The sequence below is a fragment of the Pteronotus mesoamericanus genome, unplaced genomic scaffold, assembly GCF_021234165.1.
Source record: "Pteronotus mesoamericanus isolate MK-2021 breed Mesoamerican mustached bat unplaced genomic scaffold, CSHL_Meso_final contig_24, whole genome shotgun sequence".
NCBI lineage: Eukaryota > Metazoa > Chordata > Mammalia > Chiroptera > Mormoopidae > Pteronotus > Pteronotus mesoamericanus.
Window position 1 is genome coordinate 7339021 of NW_026555100.1, and position 27171 is coordinate 7366191.

The following is a 27171-nucleotide window of genomic DNA, read 5'->3' on the forward strand; positions in this document are numbered from 1 at the left end:
TCACAGAACCAGTAAATGGCCCTGCCTGATTCCAGAGCTTGGGCTGTGAACCACTCCCCAAGCTGCCTCCCCTCTGGGTTGCCTCAATAACAAACCCAAACTCCTTGGCTTGGCATTCGAGGTCCTTCAAAGCCCTCCAAGACTGAGTCCCAGCCCACCTTCCACCAGCGCACCTCACAAACCCTGCGCCGGTCGCATGAATCACACCTGTTCCTTCGATCCACCTGCAGGTTTCCCCCTCTGGGCCTCTCGGAGGGGCACTGTCCGCCCTGCGAGCCCTGTGCTCCTTTTCATTATCTGATTGACGCCCCAAGGCCCAGCGCTAGTCGTCTCTCGCCAGAGAGCCTTTCCTGACCCTCGCAGCCCCTATGACCCCCTTCACCCACCGGGCTCCGGAGACCTCGCTGCATGGGCCGCTGGCCCCTGGACCCACACCCTGGTACCAGTGCCCCTGCTCTCCTGGGCTGTTATTCTATCTGGTTTTCTCCACCTTTTAAACTCTCTACATTTTTGTATGAGTTTTAAAAGATCCAAACTACCTTTGCGTAAACATACTTGGGTCCTTGGGACAGGGACCACGGGTTATACTTCCTGGTCTCCCTCAAGGGGCCAAATCTAGATCCTTGTAAACAGTAGGCATTTAGTACATACTTTAGTTATCTCAAACAGATAAATCTGAAATGACTAGCAGGAGATGGAGGCACGCGCACACACACGCACGCACGCACACACAGGAACTGACCTGCCCTTGCGGCCCTGAGTCCTTGGGGGGGACCATGTCCCGGTGAGAGAAGCTGGCAGGAGAGGGAAGGAACGGGGGGAGGAAGGGCTCCTGGGCGGGCACACTGGGTGACTTGCAGAGCAGTCAGAGTGGACGGGGCAGGAGGAGTGAGGAGAAAGCTCGGCCTGGAGCAAGGCCAGTGAGGGAGCCCCGAGTGAGGCGTTATTGCACAGAAGGACCTCTGGCTGGGAAACCTAATGGAATTCCTGAGCAGAGTGGGCCGGGGGCGCAGTGGTAGCAAATAGAAGTCCTGTTGACCATTGTGGCTGTGACGGGCAGGGGAGAAGGGGCCCGAGAAGGGACTGGGGGAGAAGATGGGCTGAGAGGGTCTCATTCGTATAGAAGACGGTCTCATTCATATAGAAGCCAGTCTCATCCAGGCCTGGCCCCTTAACAGACAATGCAGGGCCTGCCAGGGCTGGTGGGGGCTGCAGTCCCGCCCTAGAGCCCCCTCCCTCCTGTCCCTCTGGACCACTCCCTCACTTGAGGCCCATGTCCCTTCTTTTTGAGGCTGGCCTCAGCCAGGCAGGTCCTTGGGCAGGGGGACACAAGCATCCCAGAGCCCTCTGTAGTCTCCTTATGGCCCGGGATCCTACTGAGAGCACTTGCATTCCTCACATGAAAAAGGAGGGGCCGTTATTACACTGAAAACAAGAATAAGGCTTTCTTTCAAAGTCATTATTTATTCTAGAGCCTCTATCTTTTAAAATTTCTATTTTTTTGGTGTGTGTTTTATAGTGCACCTATACTAGATTAGTAGAACAATCATGTATATAGCTTCTGAATAAATAACTACTCAATGGAGGCATGTACTCAAATGTTATTTGCAGAATGTAGGGGGTAATCAAAAAGTTAGAGACTACTGGTGTTTGCAGCCTTATTTATCCTCAGAACACAGCAGGGGAGGGGATGTTGGTTTCTGTGTTAGAGATGGGGACCTGGAAGCACAGAGGTAACTGGTGGTTTTCCGAGGGTTGCACAGCCCACCTAGGGTGGTGGGTCTAGATGGGCTACATGTTCCAGGGCCTTACCTCGTCCCTGTCCACCACCTGGATGAAGAGGGGAAGGGCAAAGCCGACCTGCGCCAGCTCAGTGATCGCCACACTGTACTCGGAGCTGTTGAATTCTGGGGCATTGTCATTGATGTCAATAACCAGGATGTTGAAGGTTGTGGTGACTGTGGCATCCGATGGGGTGCGGTCATCATTCAGCTCTGTGCCCTGCAGGTAGAGGACAGGCACTTCAGGTTGAAGGCAGCCATGATCACAGTAATAGCTGTCATTTACCGGGGCTTTCTCAATGCTAGACACAGCACTTTACATTGCTTCTGTGTTCTCACTTCATCCTCACCACAACTCCGGAGGAAGAGTCTATCATTAGCATTCCCATTTTACCGATCCCCATTTACCAACGAGAAAACTGAGCCTCAGAGAGGTTAAGTAACTTGTATACGGACACACAGCCAGAGTAGGTATTGAACTTAGGCAGTAGGATTCTAGAACCAAGAGGATGAGGCGGGGCAGGGAGGACAAGACAGATTTGGGAGCTCATGTAGGGGCAAAGTGAGAGTTTTTATGCAACTTGGCAGATGAGGAAACTGAGGCCAAGAATTTTTGTGTTAGCAGGTAATCAAGACTTAATTCATTATCTGCCACAGCCTGAACACTGTGTTAGGTTCTGTGAGGCTCTAGATCAGACTCAGGAATAGATGGACTCAGGTACCTGGGTGCCCAGTCTCCAGACAGGAGCGCTCAGGTTCTAAAATACCCATTCCCAGTTCCCACTCCAACCTCTGAACCAGCATCTCTGGGCAAGAGGCCCAGGACTAGGCACGTTTCACCAGCTCCCCAGGGGATTTAGATTCCCAGTGGAGCTCAGGAAATTACCCTAATATTTTATATAAAAATGGACAACTGAGTTCAGGCACAGGGACCTCGCACAGGGACCTCGCACAGGGAGCTGGTGGCTGCCATGGGACTGGGGAGCAGCTCTCGCCCATTCCAGCTGCTCCTCCATAGGAAGGAAGGCTGAGGGGGAAGCCTGAGACTTGGTGCCGGGCGGTGGAGAGGTGGCGTTAGCGTGCCCTTTCCCAGTTGGCCCACACATGTACATCAGGTGGAGAGGAAGGAGCCAGTAGGTGAGAGGGGGCTACTTAACCCATTGCTGCTCCAGGCCCCCTCAAGGTCAAGGCGAGCAGCTAAGAGAAGCAGGTTGGGCTGCAACATCCTCCCCATACCAGTGGAAGGGGCTCCTTCCCAGAGCTCCTCTCCTCAGGTTTTGCCCTACCCTCTCCCTTCAATCAATGGCTGGGTCTGTGGAGGACCCCTGTGGCCCCTGCAGAGTCTATGCCCTAAATGGGTTTCCCCGGGAATGGCTCAGCAAGCCATCGATTTTAATTAAAACTGGCCATGAGTGGCTCATGACTATAGGGGGCAGGTGTGGATGGGACTGTGGCTCTACCATACCTTACGGGGTGGGAACCACTGTAGGGGCCACCCTTCCCCACTGCACTGCTATTTCCTAACAAGGTAACAACCCCAGGGAAGCTGTGAGAATTAGAAATGGGACAAAAAATAAACAACCCAGAAATGGGGTGAACTTAAAGATCTGAGTTGGCTACAGCAAAGAACTTGAAATTATAGATAGCGGTAAGGACCATGAGATGAGCGCCTACTAGGTGCCCAGCGAGGCCCCTGACCTGGCCTATACCTGATACACTCTGGCACAAGCCCCAGGAATAAGCACAGGGTGAGAGAGCAGGAGTGACATGCCTCCTGGGAACCTCCACCTTGCGCACTGCTGGAGGCTCGCACTGCACATGGGCAACCCCTCCACCTGGATGGAGGTGGCCTGGCTCTCACCTTCACGGTTAGGATGAAGCCGTGGCTATACAGGGGGTTTTCCCGGTCCAGCAGACCATTCAGTGTCAGTGCTCCGCTGATGTAGTCCAGGGCGAAGATGCTGTTGGTGTTCCCTGCAAGGGAGAGAAGCATTCTGGGTATGACTGGGGCCCAGGGCAGATGGACTAGGGGCTGAGACCACGGCTCCCCTCCAGCTGTTAAGGATGAGTTAGTAACTTAATGTGGAGGCTGGCTCAAGGAGGAGTGGAAAGAGCTCCGGAGTACACAGGAGCACACAGAGTACACGGGAGGACACGGCCCTGGCAATAGTTGGCATGGAACCACAGGATGAACACAGTATGCCCATTCGCTCTCTGAGTCCGGGAGAAAGCCTTGGTTTGGCGCTCACACGTTGGCAATATTGCTCTAACACTTGTTGGGTTTCCTGTTTAACAGAGAGTGGGCTTCAGCTCAGAGCTTCCAGAGCTTCCAGCTAGAACTTGGTAATTTAGATGGTCTGAAAGTTTACACCTCCCCCAGAATTCAGATGGTGAAATCCTAACTTCCAAAGCAAAAGTATTAGTAGGTGGGGCCTTTGGGGGGCGATTATATCATGAGGGCTGAAGCCTTCAGGAATGGGATTGGTCTCTTACAAAAGACCTCACAGAGCTCCAGGCTGGCACTCTGATCTCAGACCTCCCAGCCCCAGAATTGAGAGAAATAAATTTCTGTTGTCTATAAGCCACCCAGTCTGCATTATTTTGTCATAATAGCCCCAATGGATGAAGGCAGTAACCTTATTTTGTTTCCTTTGTGCTTATTTTTATGGTTCTATTCTATTCTATTCTAAATTTTCTACTCATGACAATGAGGCAAAGTCTCCTTTTACAATAAATATGTTAAAATATAATTCAATTTCAAGAATAAGTATTTAAGTAATTATTAAAATTTAAAATATGTGTGTAAAGTACTAGCAAAACTCACACATGAATGACACTGGCTCAGAAGGAGGCCTGTGTCCCAGCCCTCTCCCCCGACAAACTTCATTTTTTGATTTCGCCCACAGGCACCTTCACAGCGGCTTCCTCAGGTTCCCTAAGTCGCCATGTTCATTCCTGCCCCCTTGTCTTCCAGTGCCCACCTTCCTCTCTTGGCCTCCCTTCCCCTCCTCCCCCTAGTGCCAGCCCCCACCCCAGACAGCAGTCCTACCTCGCCTGCTGCGCCCCCCGCCCAGGCAGCAGTCACTGTTACGTTCATTCGTCTATGACCTTCCCACCCAGAGGAAAAGCCCCCTGAAGGTGGGGGTCTTTTATAATGATCCCTCAAGGCCCCTGGATGGTGCGGGACGCCCAGTAGCAAGCATGTTCCTGAAGGATGGCTGCTTCCAGCCTACCTGGGCCCCTGAACTTGCCCTTGAAGTCTTCCCACCAGGCTGGGAGCTCACCACTTTTACCTGGGAAAATCCCAATTCCACTCTGCTCTCTTCCTCATTAACCAGTGTGTTGGTTCCTCCACACACCCACTCACTCACTGCCATTGGTCCACATAGTCAGCAATCCCCTGGGGGGGCCGCCTATGGCCAGGCCCTGTGCTTGCCATTGCGGAGGGCCAGGGATTCGGACTCTACAGCACTTGTAGCCTGGTGAGGGAGCATCTCTGAGCTCCCAGCAGCGAGGCTGTTCACACATGGGAAGGCTCAAAGAAGGGAAGCCTCACAGACGAGGTAGCATTGATTCCCTATGCCACTGTTTAGCTCTGTGACCTTGGGCAACCTACCTAGCCTCTCTGTGTCTTGCTCTTCTCATCTGTAAAATGGGGATAATAATGGATCTACCTCATAGGGTTATGAGAATTAAATGAGTGTGAATATATATTCCAAGCTCATATATATATATGGAACAGCTCATGGCACAAAGCAAGTACTCAGGAAGTGCCATTTGAATTGGGTTGGGCCTTGGAGGACAGGCAGGACTAGGAACAGGGGTGGACAGATACTGATTCCATAGGAGGAAATTAATGCCAGGCCTTCAACACACACAGGCAGAAATTTGGATCACCCATAGAAGCTGCTGTATCTCCCTGTTCTTCCCTTTCCCCATTTCTAAAGGGATTTTTTAAAAAGATTTTATTTATTTAATTTTAGAGAGGGGAAGGGAGGGAGGAAGAGAGGGAGAGAAATATCAATGTGTGGCTGCCTCTTGCGCACCCCCTATTGGGGACCTGGCCTGCAGTAAGGCATGTGCCCTGACTGGGAATCCAACCAGCGACCTTTTGGTTCACTGGCCAGCCCTCAATCCACTGAGCCACACTGGCCAGGGCCCCAGCTCTAAAGGGATTTGCACATAGTAGGAGATCATACCATCTCTGTGATTAAATAGGGAAAAAGTAGATGGGAGACAATTTCCTCTTCTACCTGAAGACTTTGGGACAGGGGCTGTTCTTGGCCAACCTTGTGCTGGTCAACTAGGCAGCCTGCTTCCACCTGTTTGGTGGCCAGAGGCCTGCTCCCACCCTGTTCTCCCAGCCCGCTGCAGAGCTTGGCCGAAGCAGGGGACAGGCTGCTGATGACTGGGGAGCCCATTCAGGCGTCATGTCACTCTCAGACTACGAGTTTTGGGATTCTGACATGGGGCCAGGACAGGGAGGGGACATCACCCAGCCCACTCCCCGCCCCCAACCTTGCTTAAAGCTTTCTCCTGTGACTATGGAGAGACCTGGGTACCTTTCTGCTCTGTTTGTATAGTGAGGATAGGGCTGCAAAGAGGCTTTTATATGCCTTAATATAAGGATGTTTCTTTAGCTGGGAATTCTGCTGCTGGGGAAACAAGAGGATGCATGCTTTTATCTGCTCATCATTAGCTAATCCATTCAACAATTATTGAGCTCCTACAATGTACCAGGGATGCATTCTAGTGGGGGTGCAGCCGTCAATCAAGCATTCACATTACAGGGTGATCGGTGCTGAGGTGGGGTGAAGCAGACATAGCAGGGCCCGTTGGGGGCTGGCTCCTCCGAGCCCCTAAATGCTGAGCTGAAGGGCTGCCCAGAGGGAAGGCCTCAGAGCCTCCTGCTGCCCAGCCCTCTCCCCCACCACACACAGGCATGGACGACCCTCCCACCTCCAGCATCCATCCCATCATTCCAGATTTTCATATAAATTTATTCTTCCCAATAAAGGAACCTATCAAATGTTTAACTGAATGTGATTCAATTTTTATCTTTGCAAGATTTTCCCTATAAATCATTCACAAACCAGAAGGCCCTTGCCGAACAATGTGCTTGGTTTTCATTTAGGAAAATAGGGTTGTCTACCCTGGTGCACTCGACTGGGATTCCCGCCCAGCACCTTCACGCCACTGATGGTCACACTGCTCACCCCAAACCCAGATTCTGTCCCCAGGACACAAAACGCCCCCTCTTCTGACCTACATACCTTCTCCAACAAACCTGTGGGCAAACACCCACCAACTGGTACACATTCAGGCCTGAAGACCCTCCCCCACACACACACACACACACACACACACACACACACACACACACACACACACACTTCCTTTTCACATCTCTCTCTCTCTGTGGGTCTCACTTCCTGACCTCCTGCCAAGTACGAATTACTAACTCCCAGGACCAACAGCCAGAAAGGGTTACAACTGGGGAGCTGACAAGACCACCTGGGTGAGGCACAGGGTCTGATGTCCCTACTGTCACCATGGCAATATCAGCACTCACTGGTGTGCTGGCCGGGTCAGAGCAGGAAGAGAGCCCTGCTCCCCACACAGGGAGGGCCAAGGGCAGGTCTCACTCAAAGACTGATGGGTTAGCTCACTCATTCGTGTTCATACTGAACACCTACTGTGTGCAAGGTGCTGTGGAATCAGTAGAGAAAAGCAGGCAAGGTTGGTGCCTTCAGCCTCACAGTAAAGATCAACATTCATGATATAATTATATTATTGAATGTCTAAGTATTACTTGCTGAGCTAAAGCCCCTGAAGGAAAGCAACACAGAGAGGAGCAGAGAGGTGGTTAAGATCACGCCCTCTGGAGGCCGACTGAATGGATTCAGAGCACGTCTCTGCTACTGACTAGCTGGGTGACCTTGGTCAAATTACCTAACACATCTGGGCCTCAGTTTCCTGGTCTGTAAAATGGAGGTAACTATAGTTACTAATATTACCATGTTGCTGTGAGGATTAAAGGAGTTAATACAGCACCTGGCACATAGGAAGCTCTCAGCACTGTGGCCCACCTCCTCCACCCCCACCCCCTCCCGAGAAGCCTGTGCCCGGAGCTGTCTGCCTAGTGGGAACACGGAGTCGACCCCATCTTCTGGCCAGGACAGCCTCACAACCAAGGAGCCCTGTGCACAAGTTGGCAGCCCTGATGTCAAGGCCAAGCACAAACCTTCAGGCCCATAGGGCATCGCACCCAGGGCTCTGGGCTCTGCTTCCTGCATTACTCACCCAACAGGGTGGTCATCACTGCCTCCCTCCCTTACCTTATCCGCCCCCTCCCCAACTATTCTCTTTTCCCTAGGGGGCTGTGAGCTTGGCAGCCATGCACACAATTTCTCTGCTATCCTAGAAGCTGATACCACCGTGTCAGCCCTCTGGCCTCCTGACATTCTTTATCCAAGTCCCATGGGAACTGGGGGGTTGGGGGAGGCTCACCAGGGACGCCATTCACCTGTTCAGCCCCCGCTGCTGAGCAGAAGGGCAGCTGCTTCCCTTGGATCGACAGGTGCTGTCCTAGGTGTGTGTGGATTTGCCTGGTAGGGGAAGGGCGCTGGGGTGGAACGGGCTGCACCTGAAGTGCCCCAGGGCTTCTGGGAACTGTGACTTCAGGCATTCATACAAGCCAAAAAGCAGGTCATTACCAGCCCTGCTGGTTCTCTTGGGGGCAGTCGCCTCCTCTAGAAGCTTTAGGCATCAAGCCTTCTTCAGATTTGCAAGAAAGAGGATGTGAATCAAGTGTGCAGGAGCATGAAAGGCCACCGAGGGGGAGTCACAGACTTCTTTCCCCTATTTATTAAAATATAGTAGCTAGGTCAGACTTGAGATATGAGGGCCACTGGGGAACAGAATTGGGGACAGAGGGTGCAGGTCCTGCTGCCTGGAGTTTGGTGTAAAAACCAAGGAGAGGCGGCATGGCAGCTAGAGGGCACAGCAGTCAAGCAAAGGGCTTCTGTGTTACACAGATAGATGGCCGCCACTGGGGTGGAGGGGGAGGAAGGGGGAGAGGGATCCTGGAGGGGGGTGCAGATGAGTAGCCCGTCAGACTTGGGGAGCAGGGAGGCAGCTTTCTCTTTGAACCATGAAGGGCTCACCTTCTCACCTCCTTGTTCCTTCCAGGCTAGCAGGCTCCCCGCTTCCCCGGGCTGCCCTCCTCCTGGCCCCTGCCAAATCTCATCACTCCTACATCTTGTCCCCTTGTTATCTCACCGGCAGCATCTCGACCCACGGTGGAGCTGGGTCTTGGCAAAAAGCAGTTTAGTGAGTGGCTGATGGTGCGTGCGGGAACACAGGCTGATGACTTTCAATTGCTTTGTCTGCTCCGCTGGGCTAACAGCGACAGCTCTCTCTGCCCTCAGAGTTAAAGAAAAACCAAGAGCTCCCACCTCAGTCCTTCCTATTCTTAAGATCTATCTCCAATGTCGCCAGCCTCAGAAAGCCAATCCTGGAAGCTGTGTCATCCCTCATTCCTTCCAGCCCAGCCCTGGGCTGGCACCCTCAGAGCTGCCCTGTGCTGTGGGGCTCCCCTGGTTCTCGTGCCCAGAGACCCAGCGTGGACTTGAAGTGAAGGGCTGGCTGGAGTCTCATGCTTTTCTCCCCTGTGGTGCCCACAACAACGCTCATGATATGTCTGTTGGATGGCCTGAAGTTTTGCTCCCCTTGTATAGCAGTTAGGAAGGGTCAGTGGGCACACTCTAGGTGGGGACATCCTTTGGGCCTGGACATACGCTGGGGCTGTTGGGGAGACAAAAGAAGAGAGCTTATAAAGAGCTCATGATCTAGTTGGCCTTCATCCCCTCAAATGCAAGGCCCCGAATGGAGGCAGGAAGCTGGATGAGATGGCCTGTGGGACCCGGACCCTTCCCCTGGCCCTCCCCAGGCCCAGAGTCAGGGACTCCCGTCAGGGAAATAAGCAGAGCTGGGATTTGCGCCCTGTTCTCCCAAGTGGTCTTTCTTTTTAGTCATGGTCTCTGCCTGGAGTTTACCCAAGTGAAGACCACTGCCTGTGCATAAACTCAGGTGTTGAGAAAAGACCCAGGTGCCAACAACAGCTCTGCCACTTGCGAGCTGTGAGACCCCCTGCAAACTCCCATTCCTTTGAGCCATATTCCTCATCTGTAAAGTGTGGGTAAGAGCTCCCACCTCACCGGCTGTGTGAGGACGGGGCGTGATCACATGTGTAGCACACCTATTGCGCTGCCTGGCACAGAGTAAGTGCATGTTTTGGACCCTGTTCCTTCTTTCCCTGCTATACTTGCTTTCTGAATAGAAGAATCAGACCAGGTTAGTCCCACTGTGGCCTCTCTCATCCAGAATGAGTCGAGAGGCACTCTCCTAAAATAGCCAAGATGTATAGTGCCTGGCAAAGTATTTTGCATGCATATCTTTTTCAATTTTCACAAAACCCCCGTAAGATAGATCTATTATCACCATTCTCCAGATGAGGAAACTAAGGCACAGAAGAATGACTGGCACTAGGTCATCCAAGCAGCGAGGGCTGGAACAAGGGCTTCAGCTCAGCTCTCACCAAGCTAAAGAGTTCACGTCCTACCAGAGGTCCTGGATTTTCCTTTCCCCGCTGCCAGGGGGAGCCCATTAAACAGCTATGTGTGCATAGCCTAAGCCACCTATAACCGTCCAATGGAACCATATAATTGTATTTGGTATAGAATGGTATCACTGTATAATGAAAATTGGGAGTCAGTGTGATAGGGGCTTTGGAAGATACCTTATGAATTAAAAATAGTTACTTAGCTGCCTGCTCACAAAAGGGGCCAGCATTCTGGGTGGCACCTGGGCTGGGCTGCATTCAATGGCTTTGTGATCAACATATGGCAACCAGTGGTGTGGGTTACCTCGTTACCTCAGCTTTCAGCAGAGGCGGTGGGGACAGGCTGAGAGCTTGGGTCTCCCTCCGCCCTGGCATTAGACCCTCGAGGTGGGGGGATTAGGCCGAACCCTTCTCAAAGCTTCTCCTGAAGCCACCTGCAGCCTTCGCGCTGCAGATCTTTGCTGCGTGCCTCGTCCGCTTTCAGGTCTCAGCTCAAATGTCATCTCCACAGAGAGGCCCTCCCTAACCACCCCACCATCCCACTGCCACCCCGCCACTCTCCTCTCCATATTCTCTTTTCTTTCTTTCAGAGCACTTCTAGTTTCTGAACCTCTCCTTTTCATCTGTTTCTGTGTTGGCTCACTGTTGTCGCCGCCCACCGCACTGGAATGTAAGCCCCAGGAGGGCGGGGGACTGGTTCCAAGTTGGTGCTCAACAAATGCTGTTTGAGTGAATGAGTGGAGCAAAACCGGGATGTCAGGGGGGCCATTCTGAGGCAGGCGTAACGGGCTATGGGGTAGAATGGTACTGGGGTGATTTACGATGTCACACTGCACCAGGGCCATGAGGAGGGACCGGCCAGCTAGCAATTCCAGTTGAGGCTAGCAGCCCCTCCCGACGCACCATGGCAATATGTTTGAGCTGAAAACGGCTCAGTTAATTACAGTTATTACTGTCCAGTCAGGGAAAGATAACCTTCCGAGTCCCTCAAGTAGGTGTGAATTGCAGTCTGCTTGTCTTGCAGGCATTTCACAGACCAACGGTTTTCATCAAGCTCACTTAAACCAACAAATGATTACCTCTCCTAATAAGACCACAAACTGGACTCTGATTAATTTGCTAATAACTGGCTCCAATTTATGAAACATTAACCTGAGTAGCCAAGGATAGTAAGCCTATTATGTTAGGGTTGCTAAGGGTCAGGCCATGCCCCGCTCACGCACAGCAGCGCCTGGTTCCCTGCAAGTGCGGAGCCTTAGGCAGGCGACCTCTGAGGACACTGGGATGGGGATCAGCAAGGCGTTGCCCGGGGTGATGGCTCAGATCAGGATCTCCCCAATTTCTGAAAAACCTTCACTCTGCAACTGGGGGAACTTCTGCAAAGGGAATAATCACGATGTGCTCACAAAGGTAACTACCAGGATGCTCTCCATGGTGGCTTTTAATGAGGAAAATTGGAAACAAGCTCAATGTCCAAGAGCATGGAATTAGTGAAATAAGTTATAATATGAAATTTGGTCAGCCACTAGACATAATGTTGCAGAAGAGAAGTTTGTGACTTGATATAACCAACTGAGCTACCAGCTGGGGCAGATGTTTTTGACTTGAAAAGACAGATGCTTAAGACATTTTTTCTAAAGGAGCCACAAAATACCATTGTTCTGTAAGACACATGTTTTGTTGTTTAAAAATACAGGGCAAAAGTAGGTTTACAGTTGTTTGTATGGAAAATAATACAATAATTAATAAATGATGATAGTAGAATAAACTCTGTGTTTCACATACTCATAACTGTAAACCTACTTTGGCCCATTGCTGTATGAGCACAGACTGAGGAATGAAGTGTTAACATGTTAAAGCCCATCCTGGCTGCGGGAGACTGCTCTGTGCACTGGGGGAAGTTTTAGCCACATCCCTAACCTCTAGCCACTAGACACCAGGAGCACCCCCTTACCCAGCTATGAAAACCAAAAAACCTTCAGACATTGTCCAAATGTTCCCAGGTAGGGGGACAAAATTGCCCCTGGCTAAGAACCATTGTTCTAGAGTCATTTCAACTTTTCCCTTTTGACTTGATTGATTTCTTCTGTTTAAAAAATTAAAGAGTTCCTTTAACGAATAATCCCCAAAGTTCTAGAACTCGATGGTGGTGATGGTTGTTCAACATTGTGCAGTACCTAGTGCCACTGAATTGTACACTTTAACTAGTAAATTTTATGTTATGTATATTTTACCACAAAAAAATTCCCAAGGCTTTATGATACATGTCTTGTGTCTATGTTTTCTTAAGTTGGTGCTAGATGCAGACTGATTGGGAAATGAATTCACTTTAATGAGTTATTCTTCCTCCACCTGGATTGCCATCTTACTAATGACAATTTGCTGAACTTCACTCCCCTGAGGACAGGGGCCTTTCCTGCCTTGGTCACTGCTCCATCAGCCAGGATAAAGGAACGAATTTGCAAGGCGCTGGAGAGGCTGAGCTGCCTAAGAGGAGGTCTCTGCTCCCAAGTGGCATCCATCTAGATGGGGAAAGAAGGCTCGTGCCAAACAGGTGCCCAGCCCAGCTGAGGGCAGCTCACAGGGGTGGGGGGAGGCTGGGAGGCGGGCTGTGGGTAAGTATGGAGAGGGAGGGGGCAGTCCCGCCAGGAGGACTAGTGTGACCAAAGGGATGGAGGGGGCGACAGCGGCTTCACAGGTGCAGAGCCAATAGGAGGAGCAGAGTTCACATGCAGCGGTGTCGGGAGCAACCGAGCCCGGAGGCGTGAGCCTTGAATGGCAGGCAAGCAGCTTGGACTTTTGTCTGACAGCAATGGGGCGTCCCTGGAGGCAGGAAGGCCTGTTGGTGTCCAGGGCATGGACTGGGCGATGGTAATGGGAAAAGGGGCAATTAAAAGGGCCATTGACCATGGGCCCACCGGGTGCAGGCCAGGCTCTGAGCCCTTCACATCCTTAGTCACCTACTCTTCATGGCAACGCCACAGGCAGAGCATCTTCACCGACATCTTTGTTATTCCCATTATTTTGTTATTTTCATTCTACAGGTGAGAAAACGGAGGCACTGAGAAATCAATTTGCCTGAAGTCACACTGCTGGTTCACAGCAGAAGCAGGTCTCAAGGCCACACTGACCAACTCCAGAGCCTGTAGTTTAGTCCACATGCTAGCCTTCCCCCAAGTGACGGTGAAGATGCATGAACCTGCCTGCTGGGAGAGCACTTTGCAGGGTTTTCACATTCATGAGTTCACTGAATTCTCATAATGCCCTGTGAGGCCAGCCTGGTACCCCCTCCCCCCATTTATCAGATGAGGAAACTAAGGCTCAGTCAGGGAAACAGCACATCCAAGGACATATGGTTATTTAGTGACCATGCTGGGATTAGAACCTGGGTCTTTCAGGTCTCAAATGTCCTTCCTGGCTGCCACGGTCTCTCTTGTGTGAGGCTGGTGCTTCTCAGGCCCTGGGGGCTGGAGTCTGGCCAGGAGATGAGCACGATGAGGAAAGGAACAGCAGAGGCCTGTGGATCCCGCAGGGACCCACCTGCTCACTTGCCTGGAGCCTGGTTACCCTCGGGGCCAGGGACAGGTGGGCCCAGAACAGCCATGCGCAGCCTCAACTGGGGCCCCTCCTTGGGCCAAGGATGGGAGCTGAGGTGCATCATGGTCCTACAGGACTGCCTGCTCGGCCCACTGCTGAGCCCAGCCCACATAACTCACCAAGGCTTGGCACTTAAGAGAGCATCAGGGCTCTGGGAGATTTACAGGCTCCGATAAAGCCATCTCAATCCTCAAATAAGAAGCATTTGATATTTGATGATCTGAAAGGCCTTGTCCTAGAGGGCGAGTGTGAAGGGGGAAGGAGGAGGGGAGACACTTAAGAAAACAAAGAGGACAGTGAGCAGGTACCCAAGGAGAAGGAGGCACAAAGTGGGGGTATCCTCTATGTGTCATCCTGGTGGGTTGTCACCCCCTCCTCTGGCACCTCTGTGCTGACCCGGCAGTGAGACATGGCAAAGACAGGCCTTGGGGAACGGGGCTTCTTGGGGAGTGGGGGCACCAGAGACCATCTACCACAAACTGGGCCTCTCTGTACCAGGAACAGGTGGGGGGCATGAGTTACGCTCCCAGGGAACCCACCATCTAAAAGGGCAGACTGGTCACCCTCCGGGAAAGGACAAAGGACATGGATAAGAAGACAACTGAAGAACTCATAAAGCACCCGCCATTAAGTGAGGAGGCTGGATTCACACCTGTGGGCTATGGGCGTCTCCGAGCCTCAGGTTCCTCATTGTGGAAACTAAGAACACCTGTCCTGCTCCCAGGGCTATTTGGAGGTTCAGTGAAATACGGGATCTGAAAATCTTTACAAACTGTAAAGTACTGAGCCATGCAGGTACGTGGCAAGGATGGTGAAGCCGGTGCCTGAGGCAGGCGGAACTAAGCAGCGCCTGGCCCTGGACAACGTTAAAAAAGCCTGGTGAAGTGGGGCAGGGTGGGGTGAGATGCCAGTTGTGGCCGCACACCGGACATTGTGGGAACAGAGAGCTTGTCCCTGAACCTTGTCTTCCAATCCTATTTCCTAGAGTCCAACTGCTTCCTGTAAATGCCACTTTTTCAGTCCCTTGTTTTGCTTCCATCATGATTATGTGGGAGAAACTTTGGCGTCGGAGTGCCATAAGTTCAAATCCTAGCTTCACTGTTTGCAGCCACGTGACTCTAGGCAAATGCTTCACCTCCCTGAGCCCCAGTTTCCTTGCCTGCCAATAGGGGTGATCATAACAGAAGTTGCCTCCTAGGGTTGCTGGAAGGATTCACCAAGGCAGTGAGCAGAGAATTGGCCCAAAGCAGCACTCCCTGATTCCCCGGGTCCTCCCCATCTCCTCGGCCACCGTCCCTGTCCCTCCGGGAGCGCTGATCCCAACAGTCCCACCGCTGCCCGCCCCCTTCGGCCCCCAGTGCTGCAAGTTCCAGAGTGAACGACTTTCAAATCTGGGAAGGAGAACCCATCACACACACCTTGAGCTGGGTAATTTATGAATCAAATTGTGCTCCGTCAGGGCTCCGCAGCCCAGAAATAGATGTGGTCGGACGAGGTTCAGGGAGCCAGCCTCAGACATAGTTATCTTCATAGAAACTGGCCACCGGTGAGCACAACTGGCCCAGATCACTGTCCTTGAAGGGCTCCCTGGAGGCTGCAAAGCTACCCCCAGCGTGGCCCCTGCTCCTGAAGAGAGGACAGAGATCCGCCTGGGGATGGGGAGACAGCAGGGCAAATGGCTCAACCTCTCTGGGCCGGCCCTGTTTAAAAAAAGAGGGGCTTTTCTATGGCAGCAGTTTTTCAGATGTCTTTGTTTTAGCAGAAAAGACTCTTATCAGATAAAATCTTACACAAAACCCCAGGATTTTAAACAGCCAAAATCAGAGCCGGCTGCCCTGGCTGAAGCAGATGAGGAGGGGGTTGCTGGAGTCTAGCACGCTCAGTGTCCCCCTCACCTCCAGAGGCGACCCTGGGGGATGGAATTGGGGGCTTGCGGCTTCAGGGAACCTGAAAGTCCCCATGGACTCTTTCAGTTCTAGGACCCCGCGGTTGTCTATGAGCACCCAGCCAAGGATGCATGGGGCCTGACATCATGCCATCTGGGTCACACCCGAGGACCAAGAAACACTGACCAGGCAGGCGTGGTTCCTGAGGCTCAGTGAATCAGCACATCTTCATCTGGATCTGATCTTTTTCAAAGAGGCAGATGCCGTAGTGGCTCTAACCAGGGCTAAAATGAACCTCACTCCTACAAGCTGTGTGACTATGGGCAAGTTACCTACCCTCTCTGGGCTTTAATTTCCTCAGCTGTAGAAGGAGAGGAATAATAATTATCTCACAGAGCTGATGTGAAGATAAAAGCAGGTAATACACATTTTTAATTTAGCACATAGGAGGTGCTCAGTAAATATGTGCTGTTATAAATTCTTTTTGAAAAGGAGGGAAACTCACTCAGCATTCGACACATGCTATGTTGCTGCTTAATCCTTGCAATAGCCTTGTTGGTGAGTAAACTAAGATCAGGCAAAAGAATCTGTCCTAAGCGACACGGCTGGTAGCAGTTGAGCTGTGATTTGATTCCACAGCCTTTGATGTCAAAGCCTGCGTTCTTTCTCCTACTCCTCCCAGAAACATTGCTTCTTGAAGGCTCCACCAGGAAAATCCCAGATTGTGCCAAGACCAATTTCCTGATGTTGGAGGGTTTCCTGGCATCTGGTCAGTGACTCAGAGTATAACATCAAAGCAGATGTTTCCAATCAGGGAATGACTGAAGGAAAAAACTACAGATTTAGTTAAGTATAAAATCTACCGGACAATGTGGGAAACATAAAAAATCTTGCGTTCTACTGAAAATGAGTCAGAATCATTATGCTCATAAGAAAAGATGGCAAATTTGTTCTGTGGGGCAGGAGACCCCGAACGGAAAACACAAAGGTCAGGGTTTCCCAGAGGGTGTCCCCAGAACTCTGATGCATAGGGTACAGTAAAGTCCAACTTAGAAATAAATTTGGGAAACCCTGAAGTGGCCTCTTAACTGCAGGACTCATTAGAGCCTTTAAGGAGCTAATGTGCATTGTGACTTGCACAAGGACAAGGACATTGTGATGCAGTGTCTGTTCGACATATGTGGCACAGAACCCTTTTTGCAAAGGCTCTCTCAAAGGGCGGTGCAAGAACCCCGCAGAGGAAACAGAAGGTGTAAGGAGGGCTGCTCCCACCGCTCCCCTTCAGTGGGTCTCTGCGCATACAAGTTAGGTGTGTCCAGTGTCAGAGGTGGAAAATGAAAGGACGCTTAGGACCCGTCTGGCTCACACTTATTCTCCCGTGGAGAACTGAGGGTCAGGGTTGAGGAGCAACTCGATCAACATCACACCGTAAGTCAGAGGCAGAGCCAGCACAAGACAGGTCAACTTCAAGTCTGGGTGCCCATCCAAGCCACAGTCGGATGTGAATCCCAGACCAGTGGTGGGTCCCCTGTCAACTTTGGGGATCACACAAATGAATTTTTACTATGGAAAATTTCATACATATGCAAAGCTAGAGACAAGAGTATAATGAAGTCCCAGGTACCCAGATTCAACAATCGTCAATATTTTGCCAGTTTTTTTCTCTTAAAGTCACCTGCCAACTTTTCCTGGAGTTGTCGAAGCAAACCCCAGTTCCTTCTTAAATACTGTCTCTCTCTCTCTCTCTTTTATTCTCACTCAAGGACATATTCATTAATTTTAGAGAGAGGGGAAGAGAGGGAGGGAGAGAGAGAGAGGAACATCGATGTGAAAGAGAATCATCAATTGGTTGTCTTTCATATGCACCCCGACTGGGACCGAAACTGCGACGTAGGCATGTGCCTTGACTGAGAATTGAACCTACGACCTTCTTTCGCATGAGGATGCTCAAACGAGTTACACCGGCCCAGGGCCTGTCTACATCACTTATGAGGGGTTCTGAAATGCCTGAAACATGCCATTATTACACAAAACACAATAAACAATTCCATAATGTCACCTAAAACACTACAGACCATATTCAAGTCTGGAACCCCATTTTCGAAGCCACGTTAGGATTAGAGGCTTTAGCCCTTCCTACTCAGTCCTCAGAGAACAAGCATCTGAGAGCCTTGGAAATTTTTTTTTAAAAAGTGCCTTTAACAATATCTGTAGTTTCATTTACTAAACAAGAATGAAGAGAAGAACAGAAAAGATCAGAAGCAAATATGGTAAAATGTCAACAAATGTTATCAGGAGGGTGAACACATAGTGGGGGGTGTTATGTCAGTTTCTGTACTTTTCTAAATGTTAAATACTTCACATTTGCCAGTGATCCTGGCCCTGCTTCTCTGACACAGGCCAGGGGTCCTGGACAGGGGTGTGTGGGGTGGGGGCGGGGGCGGGATGAGGGGCCATTTCATCCTGGCAGCCTGGCCTCCAGGATGTCCCCATCCTCCCAGCTTGAGCATTAGTCCCAGATGTCACATTGTGTCCCTAGGCCCTGGACCAGCGCCTCAAACCAAGTGGGCATTCAGAATGCTTGATGAGTGAGCCCAGCCAGACAGGGAGGGGTGTCCTGAGACATTACTGTCCCCTTGGCTCACATGGGCAGGAACTTTTGCTGAGCAAGCGAGAAGCAGGAGAAAGAGAGATGTCCTTGCCTTTTCGGCCTCGGGGGAGGATCAGTGACCAAAATCTTTCCAAAGCCTCTGACTCAGAGTTCAGGGTCCTTCCAAGTAGGCCACCTCAGGATATGTGGCCTGGGGTCCTTCTCCATTGCAGGGGCTGGCCTGGACTACGGACCCCTACTCTCTAGGCAGGAGGGCAGTTTCTCTGGAAAGCTCCCTGTGCAGCCAAAGGGATGGGCACCCTATGGCACCCCCCACTCCAAGTTCTGTGAATAGATACTTCCAGAAGGGGAGCAAAGGATCCTGCTGGAGACAGGTGGCACCTTTTGGGCGGTATTTTGCAGGCTTGAGACTCTCAGTATCCATGGAAAAGAGGACGTGAGCCCTTTGTGGCAGAAGCCTCTGGCACCAAGTAGAGCCTCAGAATCTAAACACCACCTCAGTGGAAACAAGAATGGAGGGCAGTCTTTGCTCTTCAGCCCCCACCTCTGCCCAGATGTGCCCCCTCTCCCTCCCAGCACTAAGCCCCAAACAATGCCAGCTGTGGCAGCCAGAGCCTGTAGCTCCCCTGTTGGAAGATGACTTATGGTTTTAATTACCGAGGGCCGAGCATGAGCCTCAGGAAGGAGCCAGCCCCACTAGGCTTGGTTCCTGTTGACAAGAGCTGCCAAGTTGGCGAGGGCGGTCCTGCATGCTGCCACGCTGTCCCCCACTCTCTGGGCGGTGACCAGGCCCTCCCTTCACTTCTGGGGTGCCCGTAACTGCCCCCCTGCTCTTGAGGGTTGAGGGGGTGGAGCAGGAGTAGGGATGTGGTGGGGTGTGTGTGAAGAGCAGCTCTGAGACCAGCCCCTGAGACAGCTTCACCGTGAGAGCTGGGGGAGAGACACAGGAGGGAGGAGTGCGGCAGGGAGGAGCAGGCCAGGCCAACAGGGGGCTCAGAACAACGACCAGACCCTCCTAAAGGAGAATGGTGGTCGCCAGAGAAGCTGAGGGTGGTGAGGAAGAGCTGTGGGCAGCTGGCAGACAAATGGACAGAGCCTGAGATGGTTCGCATGACCATCCTGGGTCCTCTCCCCTGCTCACCTAGTGGCCTTCCCCCTGGTCTCCCTGCTTCTCTTCTTGCCCTCTCTCGAGCCCATTCTCCACCCAGCAGATCCTCCTGTGGTCTTTGAAAAGCCTGCTGCCAATCAAGTCACTCCATTATTAATGTTTTACCAGTGCAAATGGAGTAATCCCAGCTCCTCCTTCTGGTCTGCAAGATCTCCGATGATCAGTCCCTGTCCAGCTCTCTGCACTCACTGCCTACAGTTAGTCCTCTGCCCCCCCCCCCCACACTCTAGTCTCACTAAACAATTTTCTAATTTCCTGTTTCTTAGATATATCCAGCTCATTCTTGTCTCAGGGCCTTTGCATGTGCTGTTTCCTCTGCCTGGAACTTTTTTTCTCCCCCAACTCCACATGGCTGCTCAGGCGCCTCCCAGGTGGGGCCACATCAAAGAGGCTGTCTCCAACCACCCCAGCTAAGTGGCTGCAACTCAGTCATTCACCACAACACACACACGCACATGTTTCTCTCTTCTCTCTTTCTCTCACACACACTCTCAGACATGTTTTATTTTCTTGCAAGTACTTGTCAATCTTCCTCACTAAACTATAAATTCCATGAGGGCAACGACTTTATCTGTCTTGTTCATGGCTATAACCCCAGAAGCTGGAACATGAGAGATGCCTCATAAATATTTATAAACAATCAAATTAGCTCAAAACCTTTGTGTTACAAAGAGGGACAAGGAGAGCCTCACAAACTGCCCAGCGAGCAAGCAGCAGAGCGGTAGACCAGAAGAGACTAGGGGAGCCTCCAGGACCAGGCCCCTCCCTGACGCTTCCTCCCGCTCTTTGAGTGGTGAGTGAGTCACCAGGCCCTGCCCCTCCCTTCCCTCAACCACAAAAGGTCCCTTGGGCGGCAGGCCCCAGGGACTCCTGTGGGGCATTTTGAGGGGCTGTACCAGTGACAGATCTTGACAGCTTCCTGCATCTGAGGCAGCTTCAGGGCAGGTGGGGAGCGGGGAGAAGTAATGATAGGGGAGAGTGGGCTGGGGCAGAGCAGCCGAAAGGGCTGGGCTGAGGAACGGATACCTCCTTTACTGCTCTGAACTCAGTTTTCTCATCTATGACTCAGGGGTTTGAACGAGACAATATCTGGGTCCCTGCAGCCTCTGACAGGTGAGCTCCATGAGGCTGGGACCCCCATGGAGAAAGAGGAAGCGGGACAAGGGGACAGCGCGGTGATCGTGCCTGCTCTGCCCCCTCCCTCCCTGGCCTGCATTTATCAATCTCCCTCTGCCTGGAGAACTCCCCGAAATGAAATTCCTGTTGGCACGGGGCCTGTGATATAACAAGTCACTCACTTTGCCTGGGAAATGAAAGATGATAAGGCAGAGTTCCTGGGACAGAGGTGATCTCCATAAATCTGCCAGAATGTGCTGGGGATTACTTTGTGGGAATAATTATCTGTCCTTCAAACAAAGACCTGACCTCAGCAAGCGAATGTCCTCAACCTGTGAGGGAGGGAGCACTGGCTGGTAGGGAGGTGGGCCCGGCTGGGAGGCCGGCCACAGGGTGGGGTGGGTCGCACAAGTGAACATTGTGAGATACCAGTTCAGCACTTTGCTCCTCCTGTCAGACCCCACACGGCTCCCTCCTACCCAACACACCAATCTGCCTACCTTTCAACGCTTTCTGCAACTTGACCCCTTCAACAACCAGGCCTCCCCTCTGTTTCTCGTGCCAACCCAGGGTACCCCTATGTCATATCCTCTCCCAGTTACTTTTCTGAACAGACTTGGGCGGGGGGGTTCCTGATATACATGGGAAAGTTCATCTATGCTGGACAGAATAAAGACTGGACCAAGAGACAGTTTAGCATCTGCCACTTAACCAATCATATGCTTTTGAGTTTCTTGAGCTCTCTAAGCCTCAGTCTACCCATCTATAAGAGGAGAACAGCCACAGGCAGGGTCTATAAATGACAGTTGCCATGACAATCCAGTGAGGCAGCGTAGCCCCGTAGAAAGCACGTGGACTTCAGACTCACAAAGACCTGCCACTTCCTGGCCTAGCGTGACCTTTCCTGTTGCATAACCTTTGTGAATCTGTTTCCTCATCTGTGAAATGGGGACACTGATAGTGCTCGTAAGTAGCAGATGCCACTTCTGGAGAGGGCCTTGCATGACATCCTCAGGTGGGATTCCACCGACGTCCTCATTACGGCTGCAAGAGAAGTGGGGTCATAGTGGCTTTCTGTCTTCCGCTCTCGCCCCAGGCCAGTCCCTTCTCCCTGCTGAGCCCACACTGTGCCAAGCAGAGGCAGTGCTCTTGGCGCCAGAGAAAATCAGTGCTAATCACAGGAGGGCTGCCAGAGCCGGGCTCCATGTCAGCCAAGCCCCGATGAGCTATTCTGAGTCACAGGGCCATGAAGGAAAGCTGGCTGGTGTGGGCTTAGGTCCCTGGAAAAACAAGGAGTGGGGGACGGAGTTCATGGTTAAAGTGCGGACGTTAGGTGGTCACCTCTGGGCAGGGGTGGTGGGGTGTGACAGAAAGGTCCTGGATGTGGGGTGCTGATGGCTCAGCGCCGCCCACGGCCTGGGCAGTCCCAAGCGGGCCACACTGGTCAGCCTCCATGCTCTCATGGGTAAAATGAGGAGGCTGTCCCTCCCCTGCAGCATCGTCCTGAAGACGGTTAACGTAGGTGAAGGGCCCTGGCAGCTGTTCAGGCCCACGTGAGCCCCTCGGGAAAGGATGGCTTCTTTCTGGTTTCTAAGGGTGACATGGCTGGCATCTGTGCAGGTCTTCAGGGTTCAGCGGCTCACGTCTCAGGGACCTGTGGACATGTGGGTTCCAGGGGACTCGGTGATCGCCATGATGGGGAGGGAAAGAATGAGGCAAAGGAGGCGGATGCTTGTGAACTTCTGAGCCAACCAGGCAGCCAAAGCCCAGGCGTGACAGGGTCCTGGGCATGGAGTGGGGGGTGACAGGTCAGAGAGAAAAAGGGAAGCTGAGCTAGTTGGTGAGCATGAACCTCCCCATAAGAATCAAATGGGGGTGACCAACCTGCTCCTGTCAGCTGGGCAGACGAGGCAAGTTGGGTGGTCAGGAAAGGCTTAAGGAGGCGGTGAGAGGGAAGATAAAGTTTAAGGTGGGCGGTGGGGTAGGAAGATGGATAAAGGGGAAACAGACTGCCTAGGTAAATAGGATGATGCAGGCTCTTCTCTGTTGTTTCCCAGTGCCCTTCCTTCAAGAACGTACAATGAAAAACAGTCACATCCCCTAGGTGATGTCAACGAACCTGGGAACAACAGTAGTTTACTGGGCACTTAACTATAAGCCAGGCATTGTGCTAACCACTGCCCCTTCTTTGAGGCAGGTGTTTTTACCTCTATTTACAGAAATGGCCTGTCAAGGTCTCACAGGCAGCTGAACTTGAAGCCAGGATTAAACTCAGATCTATCTGCTCCAAAGCGCTTAGCTGCTTCCTCAGCATACCAATTTCCCAGCGGGCACCTAGTAGGCCATTCTGTCCTGGGGGTGGCACATCCCACCACTCCAGGTTGAGTCAATGTAGGGTCAGGGCCCCAAACCCCCTGACTCTTTGGCCACTGTGGCTGGAGGATGGCCAGGGGTTGATGTAGGTGCTCTGAATTCGGGAGAAGCGAGATGGGAAAGAAACAGCAAGGATTTCCTGGGTGCGGAGTGGGTGTAGGGTTTAGGCAAAAACAGAGTTTGCTTTTTCAGATCTCTTAGGCCCACCTGTACCTCTTTCAACTATACTCACCTCACTGGACTTCAGATTTAACAACCAAGACTGGAGCCCAAACTACCTGGGTCCATATCCTGGCTCCAACATTTACAAGCTGAGTGGCCTTGGGCAAGTTGCTTAACCTCTCTGAGCTCAGTTCATTCATCTGTAAAGTGGGAACAATGACAGTGCCTTCCTCTCCGGGGTGCTGTGAGGAGTAAATGAGTTAATACACATGAGCCGCTTTTTACAGTAGTGCCAGCCACGTGGCAATTGCCTAATAAATGTGTTGTTACACTGGGTTTTCCTTTTTACCGGCCCCCCCAACCTTACCCCCTCTCTTCTCCCACAGAAGTATCAGTTCCAATGCTTTGCTAAATGTCCTTGTGTATGCATGTATTGTTAATGCCTACCGGTGCTGTGGATTCGTTTTTACTTACAGACATGGTGTTACGCTTTCTTATTCCATTTCTTCCATCACTCAATACTAGGTTTTAAAGATTTATCTATTTTGCTATATGCTATTAAGTTGAATAATATGAAATTGCTGACACTCGACCATTTTTGACCTATAAAAATGGTGATTTCATGTGATTTAACCTAACAGTATGTGGCTTTTAACTGATACAGAGTATTCTTTAGTGTAGAGGTGGGCAAACCTTTTTTTGTCAAAGGCCACAGTAAATATTTTAGACTCCAAGAGGCAGAATAGAGGACATTGTGTGGTACTTATCTGACAAGAGAGAAAATTAACTTCCACAGAACTTCTTGATGGAATTAGAAATATAATAATAACTGAGCACTATTTTTGTCAAACAGGTCTACGAGGGAGAAGAATGGCATTTTGGTGGCATGGAATAATATTTCACCTAAGTGTTCAAAGATAGTGCTTTCTACCATCAAATCAGCTGCAAAAATACTCATCCTGAAAATCCTTTCTTAGCGTGTAGACCACATGAAAACAGGCAGCTGGAGCAGCTTGCCCAGGCGGGCGTGAAGAGGTTGGCCACGGGTCGCCATCTGCATTTCTCTGATTCTTAGCCAGTTGCACATGTCTACATATGTCCACTAGTCACCGGGTTTCCCATTCTGTAAATACCTTTTGCCTATTTTTCTACTGAACTCTCCAACCTTTTTATATTAACTTATAGGAATTCTTCATGTTTTTCAAAGCATTAGTCCCTTGTTGGTTTTAATTGTTGTAAAAATCTCCCCACATGTTATCTGTTGTTAACTTTGTCTCTATGTTGCTATTGAATTGAAAATCCTTTGATGTAGGTCATTTTTCATTTATGGCCTCTGCTCTTTGAGTGCTAAGAAGTCCTTTCCTACTACAAGGTCACAAAGATATACCCAACATTTCCTTTTATGAGCTTTATTGTTTACCTTTCACATTGAGGCCTTTAATCCTTCTAGAATCCACCTTGGTGTATGGTATAGGGCAGGGATCTTGCTTTATTTTCCTCCACATGGTGAACCAGTTTTCCCAATGCCAGCTACTAAACAGGTCATTTTTCCCCATTGATTTGCAGTGCCACCTTTATCATATATCAAGTCCCCATACTTATACATGGTTCTAAGAGCTCTATTTTGTCCCACTGGCCTGTCGATCTTTAAAAATGTACCAGATGGATTTGAGGCCCTGCTGCCCTCTTGTGTACTGGCTGCCTGGGGTAACTCTGTGTCAGGCTGCAAGCCACCTACAACTTGTGGACACTACTCGCAACGATAAACTGGTCAATCCGACCCCCTCTAGGAAATGTGCAATTGGAAAGCTAGCAGATGGAGATGATTGACAGCTGAGACAGAAGAACCTTCCAAGGGGAGCTGTGATGGAGGAGGGGCAGTGTGGCCCTCATGGACCCAAGGGAGCCACTGGGGTAGAAAGAGATGAGACGGGCAGATGCTCGGAGAGGGGCAAGATGCTGTGGTAGACTAAGTAAGGGCCATCAAAGGCATCCAGGTCCTAACTCTTGAACCTCTGAATGTCACTGTATAATGGCAAAAGTAACTTGGCAGATGGGATTCATTAAACATCTTGAAATGGGGAGATTATATGCTCCCTCTATGTAATCACAAGGACCTTAAAGAGGGAGGCAGAAGGGATCTGACTACAGAAAAGGAGAGGGTAATGTGACCAGGGAAAAGGAGATTGCAGTGATGCAGCCACAGCCACTGGATGCTGGCAGCCACCACAGCTGGAAAGGATGAGAAATGGATTCTTCCCTGGAGTCTCTAGAAGGGACCAGCGCTGGTGACACCTTGATTTTAGCCCTTAAGACTGGCTTTGGACTTTTGGCCTCCAGAACCATAAGAGAATACATTTCTGTGGTTTGAAGTCACTGAGTTTGTAATTTTTTTAAAAATCACAGTCACAGGACCACTGAAGACAGGTGCTGTAAGAAAGGAGAGTGTGCTTGAGCTTGCTGTCCCAGTTCCTCAGCCCAGGAGTCCTCAATCTGAGGAGGGTCTGCCCTGGGTTCCCGTGGGACCCCCACAGCCTCACAGAAAGCCCCTTTCTCTTAGCTTCCTAAGTGCTCTTGGAACCACATATGCCCTGAAAAGAACAATTCTTACTCCTTAGCTTGACCCTCGAGACCTTTTGAATCATCTTCCACTTTCTCTCTTCTGCAGCCTAGTTGGTTTATCCATTGCCCCTTATACCTCTTATGAACAGTCCTCCCTCTAGGCCTTTGCTCCTATGGGACCCTCCTGTCAAATACCCTCCCCACTAACCCACCCATCCTTCATCCCAATGGCAGTACCAATAACACCACCTTGTGGGTGCCAGTGTTCCCTATTTCCAAGGTGGCTGCATTGATGTGCGCCTATTGAATAGAGGGCTGGTATTTCCTGAGTTCTTCCCTGGTGCCAGGCCTGTTCTGAGCACTTCCCATGCATTGATAAATTCAGGACCCCTGCGTGCCCTGTCATCCCTCTTATTCTACAGATAAGGAAAGACTCAGGTCAGGTTTCTCCTGTGTTCACTGTGCCTAATCTTTGGTCACTTGGATGCCATCCTTCCAATTTTTGCCATATTTGCATGCAACTTGGATTATTATTATTTACTATTTTTCTTTAAATTGATTCAATTTTTTTCTTTTTTTTAAAGATTTTATTTATTTCTTAGAAGGGAAGAGAGGGAGAAAGAGAAGGAGAGGAACATCAATGTACAAGAGAAACGCCAATCAGTTGCTTCTCGCACGCCCCCAACTTGGCACTACACCCACAACCCAGGCCTGTGCCCCGACCGGGAATCAAACCAATGATCTTTCAGTTCATAGGTTGGTGCTCAACCCAGAGCATTCATTTTTTTTTATTTTAGACATTATTCTAAAAGAATGTGTTTAAGAGAATAGACCAAATGGAAAACCAGTTCATTGGCCATAAATAAGGGTGATTGTAAAATAGATAAAATGAACCTACATGGTTAGATTTCAGCTGTGTTGGCTTCGCATCTGAAGGCTCTGGCCATCTTATTTTTGTTGAATGGGGAGATAAGCCAGGGGAAAAGAGGTGTTAAAGATGTAAGTGCCCACCTGGACTTTCTCCTAGACAGAACTGACAGAAATAGAAATTCTGAGAGAACTGAGAGGGGAATAACCATCTCACTGTTGTGATTCGATGTTATTTCATGCCCCACCCATGAGTCACTTAGAATCCTCTCTCTCAGGAATCAGTGTCTAGGTGAAGCTGTTGTCCTGGCCCCAGTCCCGGCCCCCAGCACTCTCAGCCTCCTCTGATCTCTGAGGACTTCCTGAAAGCGCCAGCTACTCAGCCAATGCTGTGGATGGACAAGCAACTTTCCATATTCATACTT

General features: G+C 50.8%; 1 protein-coding gene across 2 annotated transcripts in view; it reads right to left on the reverse strand.

Annotated features, from left to right (window-relative positions):
• CDH23 (cadherin related 23) overlaps window positions 1-27171 on the reverse strand; it is a 363213-nt gene that overhangs the window by 183787 nt on the left and 152255 nt on the right. For both annotated transcript variants that reach the window (XM_054572651.1, XM_054572650.1), the window contains exons 9-10: window positions 3643-3755; window positions 1813-2001 (exon numbers count right to left, since the gene is read on the reverse strand). In XM_054572651.1, the coding sequence (XP_054428626.1) occupies window positions 1813-2001; window positions 3643-3755 (302 nt within the window). The remainder of the gene's footprint in view (window positions 1-1812; window positions 2002-3642; window positions 3756-27171) is intronic.